Raw genomic sequence first — 23,596 nt, 5'->3', positions numbered from 1 at the left:
CGCAGGGCTTGCAGTAAACTCACAGCGGTTTATCATAAGCATTTTATCGATAATATTTTCCTCAGTTGAAACGTTATCTGACTAACATCTAGAAGGTAAATGTGTCTGCAAAAATATTCAAAGGTTTTTATTGTCATAAACAGCACGGATGTTAATGCGTCTGAATGTTCTGATTGGCTGGAGTAGAGTTTACCTTCTATGTTTACACAGAGCAGCATTTCAAAATATTACCTGTAATGTTACAACTTCTCTTACCGCAAAATTGCCGGATATCGATGAATTTACCGGTATTTTCAAAAAGAGCCTGTTTGTATGTACGAAAGCGGCTTTTTTCGTTCAAAATTAAATTTTTTGTTTTCATGTTGTTATGACAATTGCCCCAGCTATGATGCTTTGCCTTGTTGATATTTTTGTCTTAAACAATACCCCCATCCACCCCTACTCCTCCCCCACTTTCCTTTAATCCAGGGTGGCATGGTAGCTCAGTGGTTGGCACTGTTGCCTCACAGCAAGAACATCACCAGTTCAAGTTCCGGCTGGACCAGTCGGCGTTACTGTGTGGAGTTTACATGTTCTCCCTGTGCTGGTGTTGGTTTCCACCGGGTACTCTTGTTTTCTCCCACAATCCAAAGACATGCAGTATAAGGGAATTAAATAAACCAAATTTGCACCGTAAATGAGCATTTAGTACTAAGCTTCAAAGCACAAACTCTGATAATCAAAGAGCAGGCCAAAAGAATGAACTCAGGGCAGTTCTCGAGACCTACCTGAGGTCAGACTCTCCTCTCGCCCTACGAAACTGGAGGACTTGAGTATGTTCTGGGTAGGCATGGGATGATAACCGTTTCAAGGTATACCACGGTTTGAAAACATCAAGGTTTTAAACCCGTCACAATTTTCTGCAATATCGTTCCTTAGGTATGTGTGTATGTGAACGATTTTTTATTTACTTTTTTTTTTTTTTGCTTTTAGTTTTTTAGGACAACAATATCTCCAGCAGAAAATATATCCAAAGATGCTATGTTAAATTGCAAAAAAAAAAAAATATATATATATATATATATATATATATATATATATATATATATATATATATATATATAATAATCTCTTTTTGAAACAAATAAAGACAGCAGAAGTCAATAATTCATTTAGCCTGACATGTTTACTGTTCCAATATATCTTAAATGTTGCTCAAAATAAAATATACTGTTCAAAAGGTGAATTTTTAATTTTTTTTTATCCAGACATTTAAAACGAATACAGTATATCTTAAAGGAGCAATCACAATACAGTGAAACAGGAAATCGTGATATTTGTATCCAAGATTATCATACCATCAGAATTTTATACCGGCCCATACCTAGTTCTGAGCTCAGGGCTCTCTCCCAGGACAGCATGCCAAACATGCCTTATTATCAATCATCAGCTAAGTGTGAACTCTTCAAACCTAAGTCTTGTGTTATCCCCCAGTAATACTCCAGGGTTTTTCCAATGAGTATTTCAATATAGGGCTAAACAGTAATATTTATACCACAATGCATTCAGTTGGTGTACTGTACAGTATACCAATAGTTGTCTCCTTTTTGCCTTTTAAAATAAATTGCTCATAAACATCTGAGATAAAGAGCTATGAAATGCTGATTTCCTCTGTATTTTTGCATAAGGAGATTTGTGGTCTCAAGGTGTGTTTTTTTCCTTCATTCTCCTGTCTGTGCACAACTGTGTTTTTATCTTTGTTGTATTTGTCCTTGAGCTTGAAATCCTGCATTACTTTGTGTGTGTGTGTGTGTGTGTGTGTGTGTGTGTGTGTGTGTGTGTGTGTGTGTGTGTGTGTGTGTGTGTGTGTGTGTGCTGAAGAGAAAAGCTCTCCTTTTCTTCACTGTAGTTGATGTGTTTTCTTTATTGCAGGGCTTGCGCGCACTGAGAAGGACAAGGGCTCTCTCTATGAGTTGACCTTTCGTGGTGAACACAAACATGAGCTCCGCAGGCTGGTTCTGTTCAGACCCTTCGGCCCCCTTATGAAGGTAAAGAGCGAGTTGGTGGAGACGAGCCACATGCCCATTAACATTGTGCTGCCGCTGTCCCAGAGGGCCGACAAATTCAGACAGTTCATGCACAACTTCAGGTAACCGTTCTGCTTCTCTCTGTTATCTCATTCATTCTCTGCTCCTCATTCATCCATTCATTTTCCTTCAGCTTAGTATTTATTTATCAGGGGTCGCCCACAGCGAATAGAACCGCCAGCAACTCTAACATATGTTTTACACAACGGATGCCATTCCAACCGCTACCAAGTACCGAGAAAGTTATCATTCTCATCTTCCTAGAAATTATGTGGTTTGGGGTTGCAGTATTTTTTAAGAATTAAAGGCACAGATAATGTATTGTGAATTTGTGGTGTTAAATGTTTAAAACAAAAATATGAAAGAGAGCTTAATGTTGAGTATTAAATCAAATTAAATGACATTTTACATCAAAGATTAAAGTAATTAATTAAAAAAATATTAAAAATAAAGAGATATTTTAACTGTTTCAAGATTATTTTTCTAATTGACTCAGGGTAAAATAAATTTAAACTAAATATAAATTTAATTTGTCCAAGCATAATAGAAAATCCACCAAAGAATATAAAAGATTTTCAGCCACTTCAGACTTTATAAGACCTCATAATTATTCATTCTCTCATTCATTTTCTTTTCGTCTCTTTATTAATCCGGGGTCGCCACAGTGGAATGAATTACTAACTTATCCAGCATTTTTTATGCAGCAGATGCCCTTCCAGCCTCAACCCAACACTGGGAAACACCCATACACTCTTGCATTCACACACATACACTACAGACAATTGAGCTTATTCAATTCACCTGTACCATATGTCTTTGGAGTGTGGGGGAACCTGCAAACTTTACACAGAAATGCCAACTGAGGCTCAAACCAGCCACCTTCTTGCTGTAAGGCAATCTGTGGCGCTCTTCATAAATATAATGCAATATAGTTTTATTTTGTTTTTATTATAAATTTTATTTTTATTGTTTTATTTTTATTTTATTTTATTTTATTATTTTATTTTATTAATCACAGCACAAAATAATCCATCATAATTAAATAAAATTAACTTGTAACTAATTTAATTGTTACTTGAATGTTTATTGCTAGATAATAATAAAACAATAACAAAAACAAGATTTTGAACTAAAACCAAAACATCCCAAACCTCACTAATTTAATTTAATTTAATTTAATTTAATTTAATTTAATTTAATTTAATTTAATTTGATTTAATTTAATTTAATTTAATTTAATTTAATTTAATTTAATTTAATTTAATTTAATTTAATTTAATTTAATTCATTTTACAACTGTACTATACTCTCCGTTTTTTTTTTTTTTTCTATAACTTGATGCATAAATTTCCCACTGGATAAGTTGGCGGTTCATTCCGCTGTGGCGACCCCAGATTAATAAAGCGACTAAGCCGACAAGAAAATGAATGAATGAATGAATAAATTTCCTATTAACATCTACTATCTCATCATTTATCTGTAGTGTATTTTAGAACTCTTTAGATGTAATGTTTACTTATGGTTTATAGCTTGTTTATATTGTTATGCGCCCGGTCAGTACCGGGATGGGAGACCACATGGGAAAGCTAGATTGTTGCTGGAAGAGGTGTCAGTGAGGCCAGCAGGAGGTCCTCAACCTGTGGTCCGTGTAGGTCAGTCATGAACCCAGTATAGTGAAGGGGACTCTATACTGCTCAGTGAGCGCTGTCTTTTGGATGAGACGTTTAACCGAGGTCTGTCACAAAACAAATTCCTGGCAATTAAGCTCATTCTTATTCTGATTCTAGATAATAATAAAATCCCTAAAAGCAAGGTTTGAACTAACCTAAAACCTGACCTGAACTAACCTGAAACCTCATATAACCTGATATAAAGTCAATGCTAAAGAAAACAACTATTCCCTTAATAGATTTGAGTGCTATTTTGTACCCTCTTTGTGAAAACTACCAAACCAGTTTGTCTCAGTCACCCTCCACCTCCTATTTTACATCTAATTTCTGTTTTAATTAGTGCCTGCAAGCAGTGCTTAAAGAGTCTTATAATAGGCGTTGAGCAAACACTTTGACCTCATTCTGGTTTGGGAGGCTTGAGAGGACAAACAAGGGGATTGTGAGTTACATTCACATACAGAATGAGCTCAATCCCAGCAGCCCCATCAAACTAATGGGCTGTGGCATTAACATGATAGAGATGCATATAGAAGATAATGCTTGTAGTACACACAACACAAACACAGCACTTTTTTTTGTGCTGTGTGTGCACTTTTGCCACTCAGTCATGATAGAAATGAATCCAGTAGATATTATATTCATGTTTAGATGCCAAGTGATGAAGTGTGTTATGAACATATGTTCAACACAGTCTTACAGCAGTTTGTAGCATTTAGTAGCATTCATAGCAAACATAGCATTTACATTTGTGGTGTGTGTGCAGTTTTGCCACTCAGTCATGATAGATTAATCCAGTAGATATATTCTTTTTTTTTTTTTAAATCTTTTTATTGTTTTTAGCATAAGAAATAATCAACAACATAAACAGAACAAAAAACTACATAAAAAATAAATAAATAAAAATAAGGGGGGGTTACAAAGGCCATTTCAAAATATACAAATAGTCAGACACAACATAATACAACATCATCCAGAAAGCATAAGGAAATAAATAGAATTAAATATGAAACAAAAATAATTTACAGAGAAATGCATAGGCTCCACAATTCGACTTACTCCAGACCAATCTCACTTATAAAGAGTTACAAGTTAGCATTACTGATATAGAACATAATTGGGCTCCAGATTTTTAAAAATGTGTTTAGTTTGTTTGTCATCCCATATCGCATTTCCTCCATGGGCAACACGAAACTTAAGCTTCTAACCCAAATTTCGAAAACAGGCACATAATCTGACTTCCAATTTTGTAAAATTATTTTCTTTGCTAATATCATACACAAAGATACTGCCTGTGATATATATTTATCTCCTATTTCTGAGGTGTCTCCGAAAATGCCCAATTTTGGATCTGGTGACAGACTTATCCCGTATACTTCAGATATAAAATTAAAAATGCTCTGCCAAAATGAACTAATTTTATGGCATAACCAGAATGAGTGAGCCAGTGTACCTTCAGAGTTTTTACATTTGTTGCACAATGAGGAAGAATTTGGAAAAATCTTATTTAATTTCTAGTAGATATATTCTTGTTTAGACGCTAAGTTATGAAGTGTGCTATGAAAATATGTCCAAAGCAATCTTACAGCAATTCGTAGCATTTAGTAGCATTCATAGCATTCGTAGCAAACATAGCATTTAGTTTTGTGCTTTTAGTTTGTACGTTTTTGCCACTTAGTCATGATAGATGAATCCAGTAGATATTATTTTCATTCTTAGATGCCAAGTTATGAAGTGTGTAACGAAAATATGTTCAACACAGTCATACAGCATTTTGTAGCATTTAGTAGCATTCATAGCAAACATAGCCTTTAGTTTTGTGCTGTGTGTGCAGTTTTGCCACTCAGTCATGATAGAAATGAATCCAGTATTATACTCATGTTTAGATGCCAGTTTATGAAGTGTGTTATAAAATATGTTCAATGCAATCTTACAGTAATTTGTAGCATTTAGTAGCATTCATAGCATTTGTAGCACACAGCATTTAGTTTTGTGCCGTGTTTGCACTTTTGCCACTCAGTCATAACAGAAATGAATCCATTACATACTATATTCATGTTTAGATGCCAAGTTATGAAGTGTGTTATGAAAATATGCAATTTTTTTGCATAAAAGTGCAAAATAACGCAATCTTACAATAATTCATACTATTTAGTAGCATTTGTTGCAAACAGCATATCGTTTTGTGCTGTGTGTGCACATTTGCCACTAAGTCATGATAGATTAATCCAGTAGATATATTCTTGTTTAGACGCCAAGTTATGAAGTGTGTTATGAAAATATGTCCAAAGCAATCTTACTGCAATTTGTAGCATTTAGTAGCATTCATAGCATTCGTAACAAACATAGCATTTAGTTTTGTGCTGTGTTTGCACTTTTGCCACTCAGTCATAATAGAAATGAATCCATTACATACTATATTCGTGTTTAGATGCCAAGTTATGAAGTGTTATAAAAATATGCATTTTTTTTGGATAAAAAGTGCAAAATAATGCAATCTTACAATAATTCATAATATTTAGTAGCATTTGTTGCAAACAGCATATCGTTTTGTGCTGTGTGTGCACTTTTGCCACTCAGTCATGATAGATTAATCCAGTAGATATATTCTTGTTTAGACGCCAAGTTATGAAGTGTGTTATGAAAATATGTCCAAAGCAATCTTACAGCAATTCGTAGCATTTAGTAGCATTCATAGCATTCGTAGCAAACATAGCATTTAGTTTTGTGCTTTTAGTTTGTACGTTTTTGCCACTTAGTCATGATAGATGAATCCAGTAGATATTATTTTCATTCTTAGATGCCAAGTTATGAAGTGTGTAACGAAAATATGTTCAACACAGTCTTACTGCAATTTGTAGCATTTAGTAGCATTCATAGCAAACATTGCATTTAGTTTTGTGCTGTGTGTGCAGTTTTGCCACTCAGTCATGGTAGAAATGAATCCAGTATTATATTCATGTTTAGATGCCAGTTTATGAAGTTTGTTATAAAATATGTTCAATGCAATCTTACAGTAATTTGTAGCATTTAGTAGCATTCATAGCATTTGTAGCACACAGCATTTAGTTTTGTGCTGTGTTTGCACTTTTGCCACTCAGTCATAACAGAAATGAATCCATTACATACTATATTCATGTTTAGATGCCAAGTTATGAAGTGTGTTATGAAAATATGCTTTTTTTTTGCATAAAAAGTGCAAAATAACGCAATCTTACAATAATTCATAATATTTTGTAGCATTTGCTGCAAACAGCATATCGTTTTGTGCTGTGTGTGCACTTTTGCCACTCAGTCATGATAGATTAATCCAGTAGATATATTCTTGTTTAGACGCCAAGTTATGAAGTGTGTTATGAAAATATGTCCAAAGCAATCTTACAGCAATTCGTAGCATTTAGTAGCATTCATAGCAAACATAGCATTTAGTTTTGTGCTTTTAGTTTGTACGTTTTTGCCACTTAGTCACGATAGATGAATCCAGTAGATATTATTTTCATTCTTAGATGCCAAGTTATGAAGTGTGTAATGAAAATATGTTCAACACAGTCTTACAGCAATTTGTAGCATTTAGTAGCATTCATAGCAAACATTGCATTTAGTTTTGTGCTGTGTGTGCAGTTTTGCCACTCAGTCATGGTAGAAATGAATCCAGTATTATATTCATGTTTAGATGCCAGTTTATGAAGTGTGTTATAAAATATGTTCAATGCAATCTTACAGTAATTTGTAGCATTTAGTAGCATTCATAGCATTTGTAGCACACAGCATTTAGTTTTGTGCTGTGTTTGCACTTTTGCCACTCAGTCATAACAGAAATGAATCCATTACATACTATATTCATGTTTAGATGCCAAGTTATGAAGTGTGTTATGAAAATATGAAATTTTTTTGCATAAAAAGTGCAAAATAACGCAATCTTACAATAATTCAAACTATTTAGTAGCATTTGTTGCAAACAGCATATCGTTTTGTGCTGTGTGTGCACTTTTGCCACTCAGTCATGATAGATTAATCCAGTAGATATATTCTTGTTTAGACGCCAAGTTATGAAGTGTGTTATGAAAATATGTCCAAAGCAATCTTACTGCAATTTGTAGCATTTAGTAGCATTCATAGCATTCGTAGCAAACATAGCATTTAGTTTTGTGCTGTGTTTGCACTTTTGCCACTCAGTCATAATAGAAATGAATCCATTACATACTATATTCGTGTTTAGATGCCAAGTTATGAAGTGTTATAAAAATATGCATTTTTTTTGGATAAAAAGTGCAAAATAATGCAATCTAACAATAATTCATAATATTTAGTAGCATTTGTTGCAAACAGCATATCGTTTTGTGCTGTGTGTGCACATTTGCCACTCAGTCATGATAGATTAATCCAGTAGATATATTCTTGTTTAGACGCCAAGTTATGAAGTGTGTTATGAAAATATGTCCAAAGCAATCTTACAGCAATTCGTAGCATTCATAGCATTCGTAGCAAACATAGCATTTAGTTTTGTGCTTTTAGTTTGTACGTTTTTGCCACTTAGTCACGATAGATGAATCCAGTAGATATTATTTTCATTCTTAGATGCCAAGTTATGAAGTGTGTAATGAAAATATGTCCAACACAGTCTTACAGCAATTTGTAGCATTTAGTAGCATTCATAGCAAACATTGCATTTAGTTTTGTGCTGTGTGTGCAGTTTTGCCACTGAGTCATAATAGAAATGAATCCATTACATACTATATTCATGTTTAGATGCCAAGTTATGAAGTGTGTTATGAAAATATGCAATTTTTTTTGCATAAAAAGTGCAAAATAACGCAATCTTACAATAATTCGTACTATTTAGTAGCATTTGTTGCAAACAGCATATCGTTTTGTGCTGTGTGTGCACTTTTGCCACTCAGTCATGATAGATTAATCCAGTAGATATATTCTTGTTTAGACGCCAAGTTATGAAGTGTGTTATGAAAATATGTCCAAAGCAATCTTACTGCAATTCGTAGCATATAGTAGCATTCATAGCAAACATAGCATTTAGTTTTGTGCTTTTAGTTTGTACGTTTTTGCCACTTAGTCATGATAGATGAATCCAGTAGATATTATTTTCATTCTTAGATGCCAAGTTATGAAGTGTGTAATGAAAATATGTTCAACAGTCTTACTGCAATTTGTAGCATTTAGTAGCATTCATAGCAAACATTGCATTTAGTTTTGTGCTGTGTGTGCAGTTTTGCCACTGAGTCATGATATAAATGAATCCAATAGATATTTTATTCATGTTTAGATGAGTTATGAGGTGTGTTATGAAAATATCAACACAATCTTATCCCTGCTGAAAAGAAAATCCTGCTTAAATCAGCCTAAGCTAGTTAGCTGGTTTTAGCTGGTCGACCAGCCTGGTTTAAGAGGGGTTTTGACCAGGCTGGTTTCCAGCCATTTCCAGCCTGGTCTTAGCTATTCAGGCTGCGAGATGACTTTTTTATTTAGTGGCTGATTTGTATTCATTTGTGCGATGTCATTTGTACATTTTAGTCTGATTTGCTCATCAGTCATCACCTAATGAGGACTAGGGTTAGGGTGGGTTTTGTAAACACGTCTCCTTTTAAAATTTGCACATTTTTATGTGAATAAAATGGTATGAATTTGTACGAATTAGCCACTTTTTTAGACAAAACATAAAATAGTTACGGTTCCTCATGACAAAGCATGTCAAAGAGGCATTAAAAGTGTGACACATGACATACAATGACAATTTGCTGTTAATTTACTCACTTTCCGGTCATCCAATATACAGATGACTTTGTTTTCTTCAGTAGAACACTGAAAATTGTTTTTAGCTTAAACTGTGGTCTTGAATATTTACTTGACTAAATGGAAATGAGAAGCAGTCAACTGACAGTCAATCAGTAAGGGAAAGAATTAAGCTGTGGCTCCTGATTGATTCATTTAGGCCTTATGACGTAAAGTGATTACGCTGTTATTTATAAAATTATTCATTGAGCAGGACTTGCCTTCTGCAAATTCATTTTGTTTTGTCTGTATGTCTTTTTTTTTACTCTCATAGAGCCAGTAACCATTGGCTAGATTTTATATTCTTTAGATAAGTTTAAATCAATCTCCATAAACAGTTTTAAATGCTAATTTATTATTCCACAAAATACCCCTAGAATTAAAAGGTCCATAATTGACCATATTTGGATGAGTTGTAAATAATAATAAGCTCTGCTCTGACGTGCAGCTCTTATATAATCACACACACAGACACACAAACGCACAGCTTGATAAATGCTGAACCAAGGAAATATAATAATATTTAATTTGTCTAAACTATTTAAAAAATGAAGTGTATGCCTTTTTTAATCTTATTAACTTAATAGGTGGAAGTTTATTTTACCTACATGAAGTGAGGGAGCTCTCTAATATACACCCACGAGAAACGTTAACCTATTTTGCTCACAAGATTCTTTAGATATCATTGGAATTTGACAATTATTATTATCATCAATGTAGTAAACAATTATACTTTCAATTATTACTAAAATGTAAAAAATAGAATGAATATAAAATCTTTGTAACTTTTGTCTCTTTGGATCACTGATGTTGGAAATCTAGGTTTGAACCTTGCATTTAATGTGTTTTCAATAAATGCAAAAGAAAAATTATGTTTTTTGTTCTGACATGAAATTAAATCTGAACCAGTAGGCTGCAAATAAACCACACAATTCTCTTAAGCTCTTCAGAACTGAAGTCTAAACATCCAAATCTCTATTGTCTGTTGAGCATAAAGGACACAGATCTTGTTCAGCAGCGTCTCCAAACAGTTGGCACACTTCTGTCAGAATATGGCTGCTTCAGATCAGGAATTTCACACTAGGGCTTCAGTCTTTGTGTGTTACTCTTGTCGTGCCCCGCAGGGTCATCTCGTCTTGTCAAAATCTGAAACCATCTGTATCGGTACATGTGTCTCTCAAGGACAACACTCAATAGATTTGTTCCATCTTGGAGTTTTTTATTGCAATGCATTTTTGAATTTATAATATTCATATTTTGCTATCTACCTTTTAGACTTTTATTAAGTAATATTTTTAAATATATATATTTTTACTCTATATCAACTTAGGTACTTATTTTTGTACTGTATGTATGTTATTGAGTCTTCTAAGATGTACAAATACCATAATATGTTTGCAGATATTTAAGAAACATGCTATGTGAACATACTGTACTTGGTTATCTGAAAAACAATGCTAAAGAATTGCAGAATTGTGGTTCTGTCTAGCTTTTAGTGTAAGGCTCAATCGTCAGGAATACCTACTCCTGTTTGCCGTCAATCTGGCAAACTGTGTCTGTGAAATCATGTGAAAAAACACCTTTCTAATATTTAGAATTTGTATCGCAATACCTAGTTTCAATCTTAAATATTTCAACTTTAAAGAATAGGGTCTGTCTCCGGGCCCAAGACAGGGGTGTAACATGAAGAGGCGTAACTTGTAGTAAAGGTGTAACTTGAAGTTATGTAGACCCATGTGTCAAAACTATCTTGTCAGCAAGATGACGCTGTACCCATCACAATTATTAACATCTACACCTACTCCACACCTAAACCCAACCGTCACAGTTATTAAAGTCTATACCTACCACAACCCTAAACCCAACAACCACAGTTATTACGTCTCGCATGGTTCAAAAGGATCTTGATAACTGCAAGTTACGCCTTTAACGTACTACTTCATGTTATGCCTCTCTTTTGCAAACCGCAGACAGATACACTTGCCTTCAAAAGCCTTTGAAAATTTATAGGTAGTGCTGTCGCCTCACAGCAAGAAGGTCGCTGGTTCGAGCCTCGGCTAGTTCAGTTGGCGTTTCTGTGTGGAGTTTGCATGTTCTCCACGCGCTCGTGTGGGTTTCCTTTGGGTGCTCCAGTTTCCCCCACAGTCCAAAGACATACGGTACAGGTGAATTGGGTCGGCCAAATTGTCCGTAGTGTATGAGTGTGAATGAGTGTGTATGGATGTTTACCAGAGATTGGTTGCAGCTGTTAGGGCATCCGCTGCGTAAAACACAGGATATGCTGGATAAGTTGGCAGCTCATTCCGCTTCTCATCCCCGGATTAATAAAGGGACTAAGCAGAAAAAAATGAATATATATATATATATATATATATATATATATATATATATATATATATATATATATATATATATATATATATATATATATATATATTAGGGGTGTCATGATTTCGATTTTTAATCGAAATCGATCGAAATTTATGCTCAATTTCGATTATCGAATCAAAAAATAGAATCGTCGATGCTGCCACGCCCCCATGTCACGTCAGCTTGTCTTGCCAAGCGGGAAAAAACAGGCTTGTTGAAGTGCTTGTTGAACTGCAGAAGCAGGAGACTCGTCGACAGAGCTAAAATCCTCTCCTCTTTCAATGAAGTCACCGGTGTGTAAGCATTTTGGATTTCCAGTGAGTTATGTTGACAACGTCCGTGTTGTCGACAAAAAAAACACAGTTTTGCAAGCTCTGCTATGTACGTATTACGTACGGTTCGTCCGATAGACAACACCGGCATCGTGATCCTCCACCCGCCCCCGTTGCAAATCCGCTCGCGAAAAGTACACACTCAGGCCCTGTTTACACTGTCTTTGTTTTTAAATGGCATTTTAGAACGACAACGATTTGACATCGACAGTGGCGTGTAGCATTTCTGAGCAGCTCTCCTTCCTCTCTACCTCTGACACACACACACACACAGACTCACAGACACAGACGCACACACACAGCCGCTCGAGACAGCGGGTTCAGGCAGTCAGAGGATCAGTAGACTGCTTCAACCTTTCACTCACTTGTACTTAGTCGTTTTAGCGAACACCTCAGATACTGTTGGCTGGTTCCTGTTGATTGTGCGTCTTTTTTTACCGACGCCATTATAACGACACAGATCACTGCCTTTTCACGAGTCCCGCAGAAAAAGTGATTGACAGGTGGTAATTATGTGTGTATCTTGCCTTTATTCATTTACTGTATGATTTGTTTATGGGTAAAACAAAGACCATGCAGGTCAGGTAGTTTAAACGGTAGGCTACAAATAATTAATTGGTCATTAATTAATTAATTATTCATAATCGAAAATTGAATCGAGGATTTGGAAGATCGTGACACCCTTAATATATATATATATATATATATATATATATATATATATATATATATATATATATATATATATATATATATATATAGACATTTTTTATTGAGTCTCTTATTCAGCAGCAAAACATATTCAGCAGATGTACCTTGAAAAAAAAATAGCTGTATTAGAAAGAAGATCCCAGCAGTTGATTTAGTTTGAAGCATAGCGGGGCATTAATATCTCAGCTATGAATAATGAATTGGTTTTATTAAGAGCATGCCTTGGAACTATATATTTTGCACTCATTTCTCTTTTCTTAGTTTTCAGTCAATATAAATGTTTCACAAATGTTCATTTTGAGCTGGCACAGCAGGAGATTGTCCAGCTGAGCTCTGACCTTAGCGTGTGTGTTTGTTTTTCATGCTGTTCTTGTCTACAGAGAGGTGTGTGTGAAGCAAGATGGACGAGTGCACCTTACCGTGGTTTACTTTGGAAAGGACCAGATGAATGAGGTCAAAGGAACCTTAGAGAACACATCGAGGTATGGCACATTAATGTGTGTGTGTGTGTGTGTGTGTGTGTGTGTGTGTGTGTGTGTGTGTGTGTGTGTGTGTGTATGTGTGTGTGTGTGTGTGTGTGTATGTGTGTGTGTGTGTGTGTGTGTGTGTGTGTGTGTGTGTGTGTGTGTGTGTGTGTGTGTGTCTGTGCGCGTCTGTGGAAGTGTCTGTATCCACACAAATGAACTGATAAGGCTGAGGTTAAGACTGAGAAATTTACAGTTGAAGAAGAAGGAACCGGTGGGGTGTCATAAGTTCCTTTCAGTAAGCTCTTTCCCAATTCATAATGGGTTTTGGCCCAACTGTGGCTCTTTAAAGTGGTCAAGTGAGCACATTCTCTGCTACCAGAAAGTTTTTGTAGACAGAAAGCAGTTTTAACCAGCATAAACATTTCCTGTAATTTATAGATCAAGCAGGATTTCTAATGCCCATCTTCATGAATATATTAATATGCTGAACAAGTTGCATTAATACAAGATGATGACGATATACTAAGTAATAATCAGATGCACAGAGTCAGCATGAATGTTTAATGGCATACCGTATTTGCATATATTTGTAAGTAGTTAAAATATGTACAGGGTATATATTCAGACCCCCTAATAATCGTTTTACTTTGTTAGATTGCAGCCGATTGCTAAACTCATTTAAGTCAATTTTTTCTTCATTAATGAACACACAGCACCTCATATTGACAGAAAAACACAGAATTGTTGACAATTTTGCAGATTCATTAAAAGAGAAAAACTTAAATTATAATCAGCCGATTTATTGAATGCAGGGATTTTCAAATCAATTGATTTAAAAGGCACAATGTAAAGGGAAAGAGCATAAAAATCCTTTACTCCATGAAAAACCATTCATTATCTTACTTAGTCCATTCTCATTTGTATATATTTGTATGTGTGTCTGTGTTTATGAAGAGTTCAGATCAACAGTTAAGATGCAACCTCTAAGTCAGGGGAGGCCAACCCTGTTCCTGGAGAGCCACCTTCCTGCAGATTTCAGTTGCAACCCATATCAAACGCACCTGCCTGTAATTATCATGTGGTGTTCAGGTCCTAATTAATTGGTTCAGGTGTGTTTGATATGGGTAGCAACTGAAATCTGCAGGAAGGTGGCTCTCCAGGAACAGGGTTGGCCACCCCTGCTCTAAGTGCCTTAAAATTTTCTTCTAAAATTAAAATTTTTAGCCTACTATGTTTATTTTTAGTTTCATGTTAAAGGCAATGGAAATAATCTATTATTTGCCAAAAAAGTAAAATTACTAAATCTACACATACTGTAAGAGTCTGACAATATGCTAATTTTAGATGAAAATTTCAGGCAGTTGGTTTTTGCATCTGAACTCTTCATATCTTCCTGACCAAAGTCTTTTCACCTATCCAAGTTTTAGGAACAACAAATAATGACTTGACTACTGGGTGATCATTTGGTATCAGAAGTGGCTTAAATGAAAGGCAAAGACCTATAGATTACAGTTATTTTATCAAAATACAATATGATCATGCCTTGATTTTTTAATTATTCAATGATTTAATTAAGACAGTAAGGTCTGACTTTGATTAGACAAAAGTCTTGTCACTTAACAGAAATAATGTACAGTATAGAATACAAAGTCATGTTGCAGTGGAAAATGTATTAATATTGTGTATGACTTCCATGAGCTTGGACAACTGCATTCATACATCTCTTCAATAACTCAAATAACTTATTAATAAAGTTATCTAGAATGGCAAATACATCGTTCTTGCAGGACTCCAAAGATACTTTGGATTCATCTTCAGTGCCTCCTTCTTCATCTTAACCCAGATATGCTCAATACTGTTCATGTATGGTGACTGGGCTGGCCAATACTGGAGCACCTTGACCTTTTTTACTTTCAGAAACATTGATGTGGAGGCTGAAGTATGAGAAGGAGCACTATCCTTGAATTTTTGAAGAATTTGTCTTCTGTGGTTTGTAATGCAATGGGCAGCACAAATGTCTGGCTGTTGATGTTGCCATCCACTAGAGCTGTAAACCTCTCACGGTTCGGTTCGGTTACGATTATCATGCCATCGATTCGGTTCAATTCGATATTTCGGTGCTTTTCATACCCAGTTTTATACTTTCTTTACAGCAGCAGTTCTTGTATTAAAATGTATGAATATGTTTATATTTATATACTATTTGTAATATATATATGTATATACAATTTTGTCATTTAATACAGTCAGATTTATAAACTGTACCTTTAAACAACACGAGAATTTAGCAAATAATCTAAACAAATATAAATATCCAGCTCACTTTCTGATCCTTGTCTAGTTCTCTTACACCCCTTTGATTGGTCACACCCTCAACAAAAACGGTATAAAATACTAATAAGCGACTGATGTATGATAGACACGGTGGAGAAAACTCTGCAGACATGCGCTCGTTTCTGTATCCAGCAGTAACGCTGTAAAACAGCCGAGAGGAGAAGAAAAGTCACGCCAGCAGGTCAAATAGGCCACTGTGTGTGTGTGTGTGAGAGAGAGAGAGAGAGAGAGAGAGAGAGAGAAATGGAGTACTTACATTCTCTCGATTTCCGTGAAATTTTGCTGTCTATGTCAGTTAAAGACTGATCCAGCAAACATACACAGTGAAATTGTGCACAGTTTATGAGTTTTAAGCAGTTAGAGCATTGTAAATACTCGCACTCGCCTCCCTCGCGACAGAGCGCATATGAGGTAAATGACGTCAGTAATAACCGGTTATGATTATTACTGAACTGATACTGAATTGTCCGTGTCTGCATCGTGGTGCACCAAAGAAATTATTTATTTTGACACCCCTACCATCCACTCTGCAGATCGCTCGCAACCCTCCCCTTTTTTTCAACCCTACTTTTCACCAAACTTGACGGATCTCTGTGAGAATATTGGGTTCATGCGAGCTCCAATAGGTCTTATAAAGTATGTGTAATGATTGGGATGCAGTTCAACTGTTGCATTCTACCTTCTGCCACTTTTCCAAATGATCAACTAGAAGTCAAGTTATTACTTGTTTTTCTTACAACTGGGATCGACAACAAGACTTTTGTCAGGTTGTGTACAGTATATTTTCTAATAAATATATAACTAAATGCGTTAAATATATGGAAAAATATATAACTAAGGATATTGAATGTATGGCTATTGAATATATATTTAATTTAAAATATTTTACCTATGGTGACTGCAAGTAAGCAAGTGTAAGATAAGGATCTATAGTATGTGCAAATGCTATTTTAATTACACAAACAAAGCAGTGCAACACAGGAACTTATGAAAACAGCAGGAGAGACGGAAACCAATAAATTGACAGGAACTAAAAAATGAGGGCTATATTTACACACACACACACACGCTGAGAGAAAAAACAAGGACAATTAACTAATCAATAACCAAGGCAACCAAGGACAGATAACAAAACTGAACTCAGAGCACCAAAACACAAATTAAATGTGACATTACCAGCTATTAGGTCCTATTTGGCGGCATACAGAAAATAACTGTCCAAGTTTAGGGGATTTTGAGGGAGCTGGCAGAGAAGAAGGAAAAAACTCTAGTAAAGACAGAAGAAAAGACACCAGTGGAGCTTTTAGAGGATCAAAAAGAGGTCCAAACCACAAACATTGCTGGCTCAGAGGACTAAAGGCTGATTTATACTTCTGCGTCAAACGTCGGCGTATGCTACGGCGCTGACGCACAGCCCTTCGCCGTGGCCGTCGCCGTCACTGACGTGCACCTCTCAAAAAACGCAACGACGCGTAGCGTAAGCTCTGTGATTGGTCGGCTTAGTAGCGCTGACGAGTCTGGGCGGGACCGAGAGCCGCGCGAATGGCGCGGGCGATTGTTTACAATTGTGGAGTCCCGTGAAGGAGCTCCGGATGGAAAGTTTTGTTTTGTGTTTACCTCATAGTTAAAGTTGTTGCGCGTCCGCCGGTTCCTGCCTCAAAATGAGCAAGTTTGAGCCACTTGTACATCCCGGAAGTGTTCAGGAAAAGCAAAACAGCAGAGAAGAAACTCGACAGAGGAACATTTACACCTCACTGCCAACTAGCGTTTCGGAAGTGTAAATGCAGACCGACAGAGACAGCGCGCAGAAGTATAAATGCACAGCCACGCGCGTTGCATGCGCCGTGGGTTACGCCGGTCACCTGACGCAGAAGTTTAAATCAGGCTTAAGGTGTAACAGAAGCTTTTTAGATCCAAGGGTTAGATGACCATAGTGACCATTGTGAAGGAAAAGACCATAGTGAAGTTGACCATGAAGGCTCTGAATTAGTAGATGACCATCATGCTGCTGGAGACCCATGGTAAGCTAAGAGTGAGTGGTTGCAACATAGGTACATTCTGAAAGCGTACATTTCTGGAGATTGCAAATTATGTAGACAGAAGTACGTATGGCTGCATCTCGTCCTTAAAATTACGCTACGGGGCAGTAAGACGCCGTTCTTTTCACGCTACCAGCTGACCACTTACCTCCGTATGGACAGCTTTCCTGCTGTTACCAGTTTGTCCTTGATACGCAGAGAGAAGTTGACCATGACGTCGAGGTTCGAGTCCGGTGAAGAACGGTTCAACCAAAAAGACCAAGGAGATAATTATGATATTGAATTACATTTACTGATGAGTATTATTTGACAAAAGAATCTTTTAACAAAGCATAGGATTTCTTTGGTGAAGGCCCCGTCCATAGCTTGATTTCGAAGCTTTTAGATCCAGCTATGACTGCCGCGGACAAAGGCAGGGGCGGAGCCTACCCTCCTGGACAGGGCCAACTTGATTGTGGTGGGGAAGATGGTGGGTGAATGTCTGCATTGGTACATGCAACCAAATGATTGAAATGAAACTGACAGCTTTTATATTCCCTGTGTCTCTTGGCTATTGGTTGGAAATAATTGTAATGAGTGATGTACCATTAGGTCTTCCTGGTAGAACTAGCGCTTAAAGCTTCATTGCCAGTTGGCAGGTAATGGTAAATCAGAAGCCAAAAAAATCAAAATAAAAAAGTAAAGAACAAAGTGAAAATGTGGTAAAATCTGAAAATGTGGTAAAATTCAGGGGAGGGGTTTTCTTTTTCTGGACTGGTTTTTGAAACTGTCGGTTGAGTTTAGGGAAGTGGGTTGGTGCTGGTCAATGTGTGCTTTTGAAAACACTATTGGTTGAGTTTAGGGAAGGGTGAGGGTGGATCAGTCGATCAGTCAGTCAGTTGATAGCGGCCTCTGGTGGATTCACGAAAACAAAAACTGCAAAAAATGTAGCTCCTGGGACATATTTGGTGCTCTCCAGAAATGTATATAGAGGTACATTTTCAGAATGAGTCTGGCTTGTATTTGTTGGAGTCACAGTTCTAACATTCATTGTCAAACTATGTATTTGGTAGGTAAACTATCTGCTTCTGTTTTCTGTATGGCAATAAATATCTGGTAAAATGGTATTCAGACTCACATTAGTAAGATTTAACACTGAAAAAAGCATGTAATTAGCACCTGAGGAGATTATTTTCATTGTAGTTTCAGCAGTGGCGTTGCAATAATAGAAACTGTTTCTAAAAAAAAAAATAACACGGCACCGTCACAGATGGTCAGGACAAAAACAATTGTTTATATGGGAAAGAATACTTTTATTGCATGTTGTAGCATCGATTGTAATTTGGTTTGGACATGGTTTAAACTTTTAGGCTCAGCCTCTGAAGACCACGGTGAAAGTCAAAACATCAGAAGAACATACTGGTGGATCAGGAGGCTGAGAAGGAGTGAAATATATTATGAATATCTTTAAAATACAATTTATATTTCGATTTAATTGAACATTTACTTCTATATTTTACACTTACGTTGCTTATATTTGACTGAACACAGACAAATATTTCTTGACACTTTGTCATAATAAACCCGCTGGCACATAATAACCTCAGCTGCGCTCTCGTGATTACAGAATGGAGGTCAGTGAATCTGCACAGTTAGACTGCAGTTGGATTTGACCTCCAGCCAGCGTGAAAATAACAGGTCACTTCAGATGCTGCTCAGAGGCAGATGAAATCAACAGAGCAGTAGATTGCATGGAATTCAGCCAGGGTCATGCTGGAAACCTCCCTGCATTGCAGTGGATAAGATATCTCTCAATCCACAGGCAGAAAATGGCTTTTCTCTTTATGCAGAGACATTAAAATGTGAGTGGACAAAGTGGGTTTTCAGATCTGTCTTGCATGACCAGGTTGTTCCCACACACTGGGGTGCTTTGGAGAGGATTTGTTAGAGAAATGGCCTTGTACATTTCAGGATAGGGGAGGGCCAATAATCAGCTCAACTCCTATTCGTTCTGTGGGAATTTGCTGGCTTCTCTGTGCTCCAAAAATCAAGGTTATTATTATCTCTACTTTTGACTAAGTGGATTCTCCATAATTTTCTGAATATTAATTCCAGCTTATTCTGAGTGTTAACTGATAATTTTGGATATGCAGTAATTAAAATCCTTCACCTTAATAAGTCTTTATGACAGTTTTCCAATTAATTACCACAGAAAATACATAGTTTTTAGTTTTTTTATGGACTTGTTCATGTACACAGCTATTTTCACTTAAAAGCTGCTAGTGAAATGCATAATTAATTACAAAGAAAATAACAATTAACTCATAAAAATAACTGTGCAATTTTAAAGAATAAAAGATTACTTTGATTACTTTTTACTTGAGTAATCAAAATGTTGACTGTTTACTAAATGTTACTTCACAATTTATTTTTAACATGACTATCCATGTTAAATATCATATTATAATCACCAGCTTCATCAATCTTACAGATTAAAAAAGAAATGTCATTTTATTTTCCCAAATACTTGCGGATCTCGCAGATAAAAATGCACATTCTGAAGGAGAAAGCATTTGTAAATTTATTGCTGCAGTAGACATTGCATTCTATAACAAACAAGACAAATGATTGTAAATCCATGAATAAAACCCACTTGCAATGCCCTCAAGTTGACAATTTTCCACACATCATTTTTCTGATATATGCCCGAGCATGTTGGCAGAGAAAAATCACTGAACAGAGAAAAACTGCTCACATTTGCTATTAGCTTTACTTTGCACACACTCCAATACAGGGTCTGACAGTTGCTGCAGCTTTACGCTGCACTGGCCGACCGTTCATTTACATAAAGCTGAGCTTGACTTGACAGTCCCACTTTACGGAGAGTAAGTTTCACTTTTGTTGCCTTGAATCACTAACAACTCAGCATAAATGTGTCTTAATCACTGTCTGCACAGCAAAATAGGACGTTTCTTACTTCTAAAACTATTGTAAAACTTATTCACATTCACACTCATAGTTAACCCAGGGTTAAACATTCAGGTTAAGGCTGTTCATAAACTGATGTTTCACACAGTACACTCATAAACCCTACAACACAAGTGCTACATAAGCAAAACTAAAAGATGAGTTAACTGGTACTCATTCACACTCATAATTATCCCAGGGTTAACTTGCTCACGTTCACACATAATTATCCCAGGGTTATTTAATCTGTTTTAGTGTGTTCATAAACTGCCATTTCACACTGTACGTCCTAAAACCTACATGTACAAGAGCAAGGAAAATTAGCAAAACTGAAAATGGGGTTAACTTGCTCGCATTCACATTAGTTAACCCAGGGTTGAACATTCAGGTTAAGGCTGTTCATAAACTGATGTTTCACACAGTACACTCCTAAACCCTACAACACCCTACTAGTGCTACAAGAACAAAATGAAATTTGTAAAACTGAAACCTGAGTTAACTTGCTCATATTCACATTTATAAATATAGCAGGGTTAATTAATCAGTTTAAGTGTGTCTATAAACTTAATTTTACACTGTATAATCCTAAAATCTACATGTACAAGAACAAAGTAAATGAGCAAAACCAAAACTTGGGCTAACTTGCTCACATGTATAATTATCCCAGGGTTAACTTGCTTCCGTTCACACTCATAATTATTCCAGGGTTAATTAATCAGTTTGTGTTCATAAACTGACTTTTTACACTGTAAAATCCTAAAACCTACATGTACAAGAGCAAGGTAAATTAGTAAAACTGAAACTTGGGTTAACTTGCTCATGTTTAAACTCCTAATTAACTCAAGGTTAAATATTTAGGTTAAGGTTGTTCATAAACTAATGTTTCACACAGTACACCTCTAAACCTTACAATGTCCTACAGATACTACAAGAGCAAAATGAAATCTGCAAAACTGAAACCTGGGTTAACTTGCTCCTATTCACACTCATAATTATCCCAGGTTTAACTTGCTCCTATTCACACTCATAATTAACCCAGGGTTGAACATTCAGGTTAAGGCTGTTCATAAACTGATGTTTCACACAGTACACTCCTAAACCCTACAACACCCTACTAGTGCTAAAAGAACAAAATGAAATTTGTAAAACTGAAACCTGAGTTAACTTGCTCATATTCACATTTATAAATATACCAGGGTTAATTAATCAGTTTAAGTGTGTCTATAAACTTAATTTCACACGGTATAATCCTAAAACCTACATGTACAAGAACAAAGTAAATGAGCAAAACCAAAACTTGGGCTAACTTCCTCACATTCACACTCATAATTATCCCAGGGTTAACTTGCTTCCGTTCACACTCATAATTATCCCAGGGTTAATTAATCAGTTTGTGTTCATAAACTGACTTTTTACACTGTAAAATCCTAAAACCTACATGTACAAGAGCAAGATAAATTAGTAAAACTGAAACTTGGGTTAACTTGCTCATGTTTAAACTCCTAATTAACTCAAGGTTAAATATTTAGGTTAAGGTTGTTCATAAACTAATGTTTCACACAGTACACCTCTAAACCTTACAATGTCCTACAGATACTACAAGAGCAAAATGAAATCTGCAAAACTGAAACCTGGGTTAACTTGCTCCTATTCACATTTTACAAATATACCAGGGTTAATTAATCAGTTTAAGTGTGTCTATAAATTTAATTTCACACTGTATAATCCTAAAACCTACATGCACAGGAGCAAAGTAAATGAGCAAAACCAAAACTTGGGCTAACTTGCTCACATTCACACTTATAATTATCCCAGGGTTAATTAATCAGTTTGTGTTCATAAACTGACTTTTTACACTGTAAAATCCTAAAACCTACTTGTAAAAGATCAAGGTAAATTAGTAAAACTGAAACTTGGGTTAACTTGCTCATGTTTCAAGAGTTCACACTTAGCTGATGATTGGTAATAAGCTAGTTTGGCATGCTGTCCCAGGAGAGAGCCCCGAGCTCAAAAGATCCTCGAGCCCGGAGCTCCCTTCCGTTGCAGGGCGAGAGTGGAGTTTGACTCGGGTAGATCTTGAGGACCCCCCCCCCCCCCCAATTGTGCTGAATTGAATTTGGTGCTAATTTGGTTTAGTCAATTTACTTAGTCTCATGTTTTTGGGGGTGTGGGATGAAACCGGAGGACCCGGGGAAAACCCACGCAAGCACGGGGAGAACATGAACTCCGCACGAAAATGCTGACCGGTTGGGTGGATACCCGAGTCGGAGGCATTTTTTGCTGTGAGGCCGCAGTGCTAGCCACTGGGCCGCCGTGCTGCCCTGTAGAAAAGAGGAGGAGAAGGGGTGGAAGGGGGGATTCTTCAAAACGAAGATGACTAAAGGTAGGGTGTTTGGTTATTTATACTGGGTTAGGAATAGCCTGATTGGTGGTTCATTCATTAGCTTGGCTCGGGGCCAGCCGTGTCAATCATAAGCACGTGATCCTCTCGAAATTAGTTTATGAATAAACTTTACTTAAACTCCTAATTAACTCAAGGTTAAATATTTAGGTTAAGGTTTTTCATAAACTAATGTTTCACACAGTACACCTCTAAACCTTACAAGGTCCTACAGATACTACAAGAGCAAAATGAAATCTGCAAAACTGAAACCTGGGTTAACTTGCTCCTATTCACACTCATAATTATCCCAGGTTTAACTTGCTCCTATTTACTCTCACAAATATCCCAGGGATAAATAATCAGCTTAAATGTGTTTATAAACTGGCATTTCACATGTACAATTCTAAAACCTACGTACACAAAAGCAAGGAAAATTAGCAAAACTGAAACTCACGTGTCCCGTGCTCACGTTTAAACTCATAATTAACCCAGGG

General features: G+C 36.2%; 2 protein-coding genes across 7 annotated transcripts in view; both read left to right on the top strand.

The window, feature by feature from the left end:
• Positions 1-23,596, top strand: part of LOC147841961 (uncharacterized) — a 280,011-nt gene that overhangs the window by 62,252 nt on the left and 194,163 nt on the right. The gene's annotated exons all lie outside the window — the stretch shown is intronic.
• The window catches only part of csgalnact1a (chondroitin sulfate N-acetylgalactosaminyltransferase 1a), a 91,683-nt gene that overhangs the window by 44,017 nt on the left and 24,070 nt on the right, over positions 1-23,596 (top strand). For all 5 annotated transcript variants that reach the window (XR_015500763.1, XR_015500762.1, XM_087270128.1 and 2 more), the window contains exons 3-4: positions 1,912-2,128; positions 13,314-13,415. Coding sequence is in view for 3 of the 5 variants with exons in the window: in XM_087270128.1 (XP_087126254.1) it covers positions 1,912-2,128; positions 13,314-13,415 (319 nt within the window). In the remaining 2 variants the exon portion in view is untranslated. The remainder of the gene's footprint in view (positions 1-1,911; positions 2,129-13,313; positions 13,416-23,596) is intronic.

Source organism: Danio rerio, chromosome 10 (assembly GCF_052040795.2).
Source record: "Danio rerio strain M-AB ecotype USA chromosome 10, GRCz13ab, whole genome shotgun sequence".
Lineage (NCBI taxonomy): Eukaryota > Metazoa > Chordata > Actinopteri > Cypriniformes > Danionidae > Danio > Danio rerio.
This window is presented reverse-complemented; position numbering and strand designations above follow the sequence as displayed.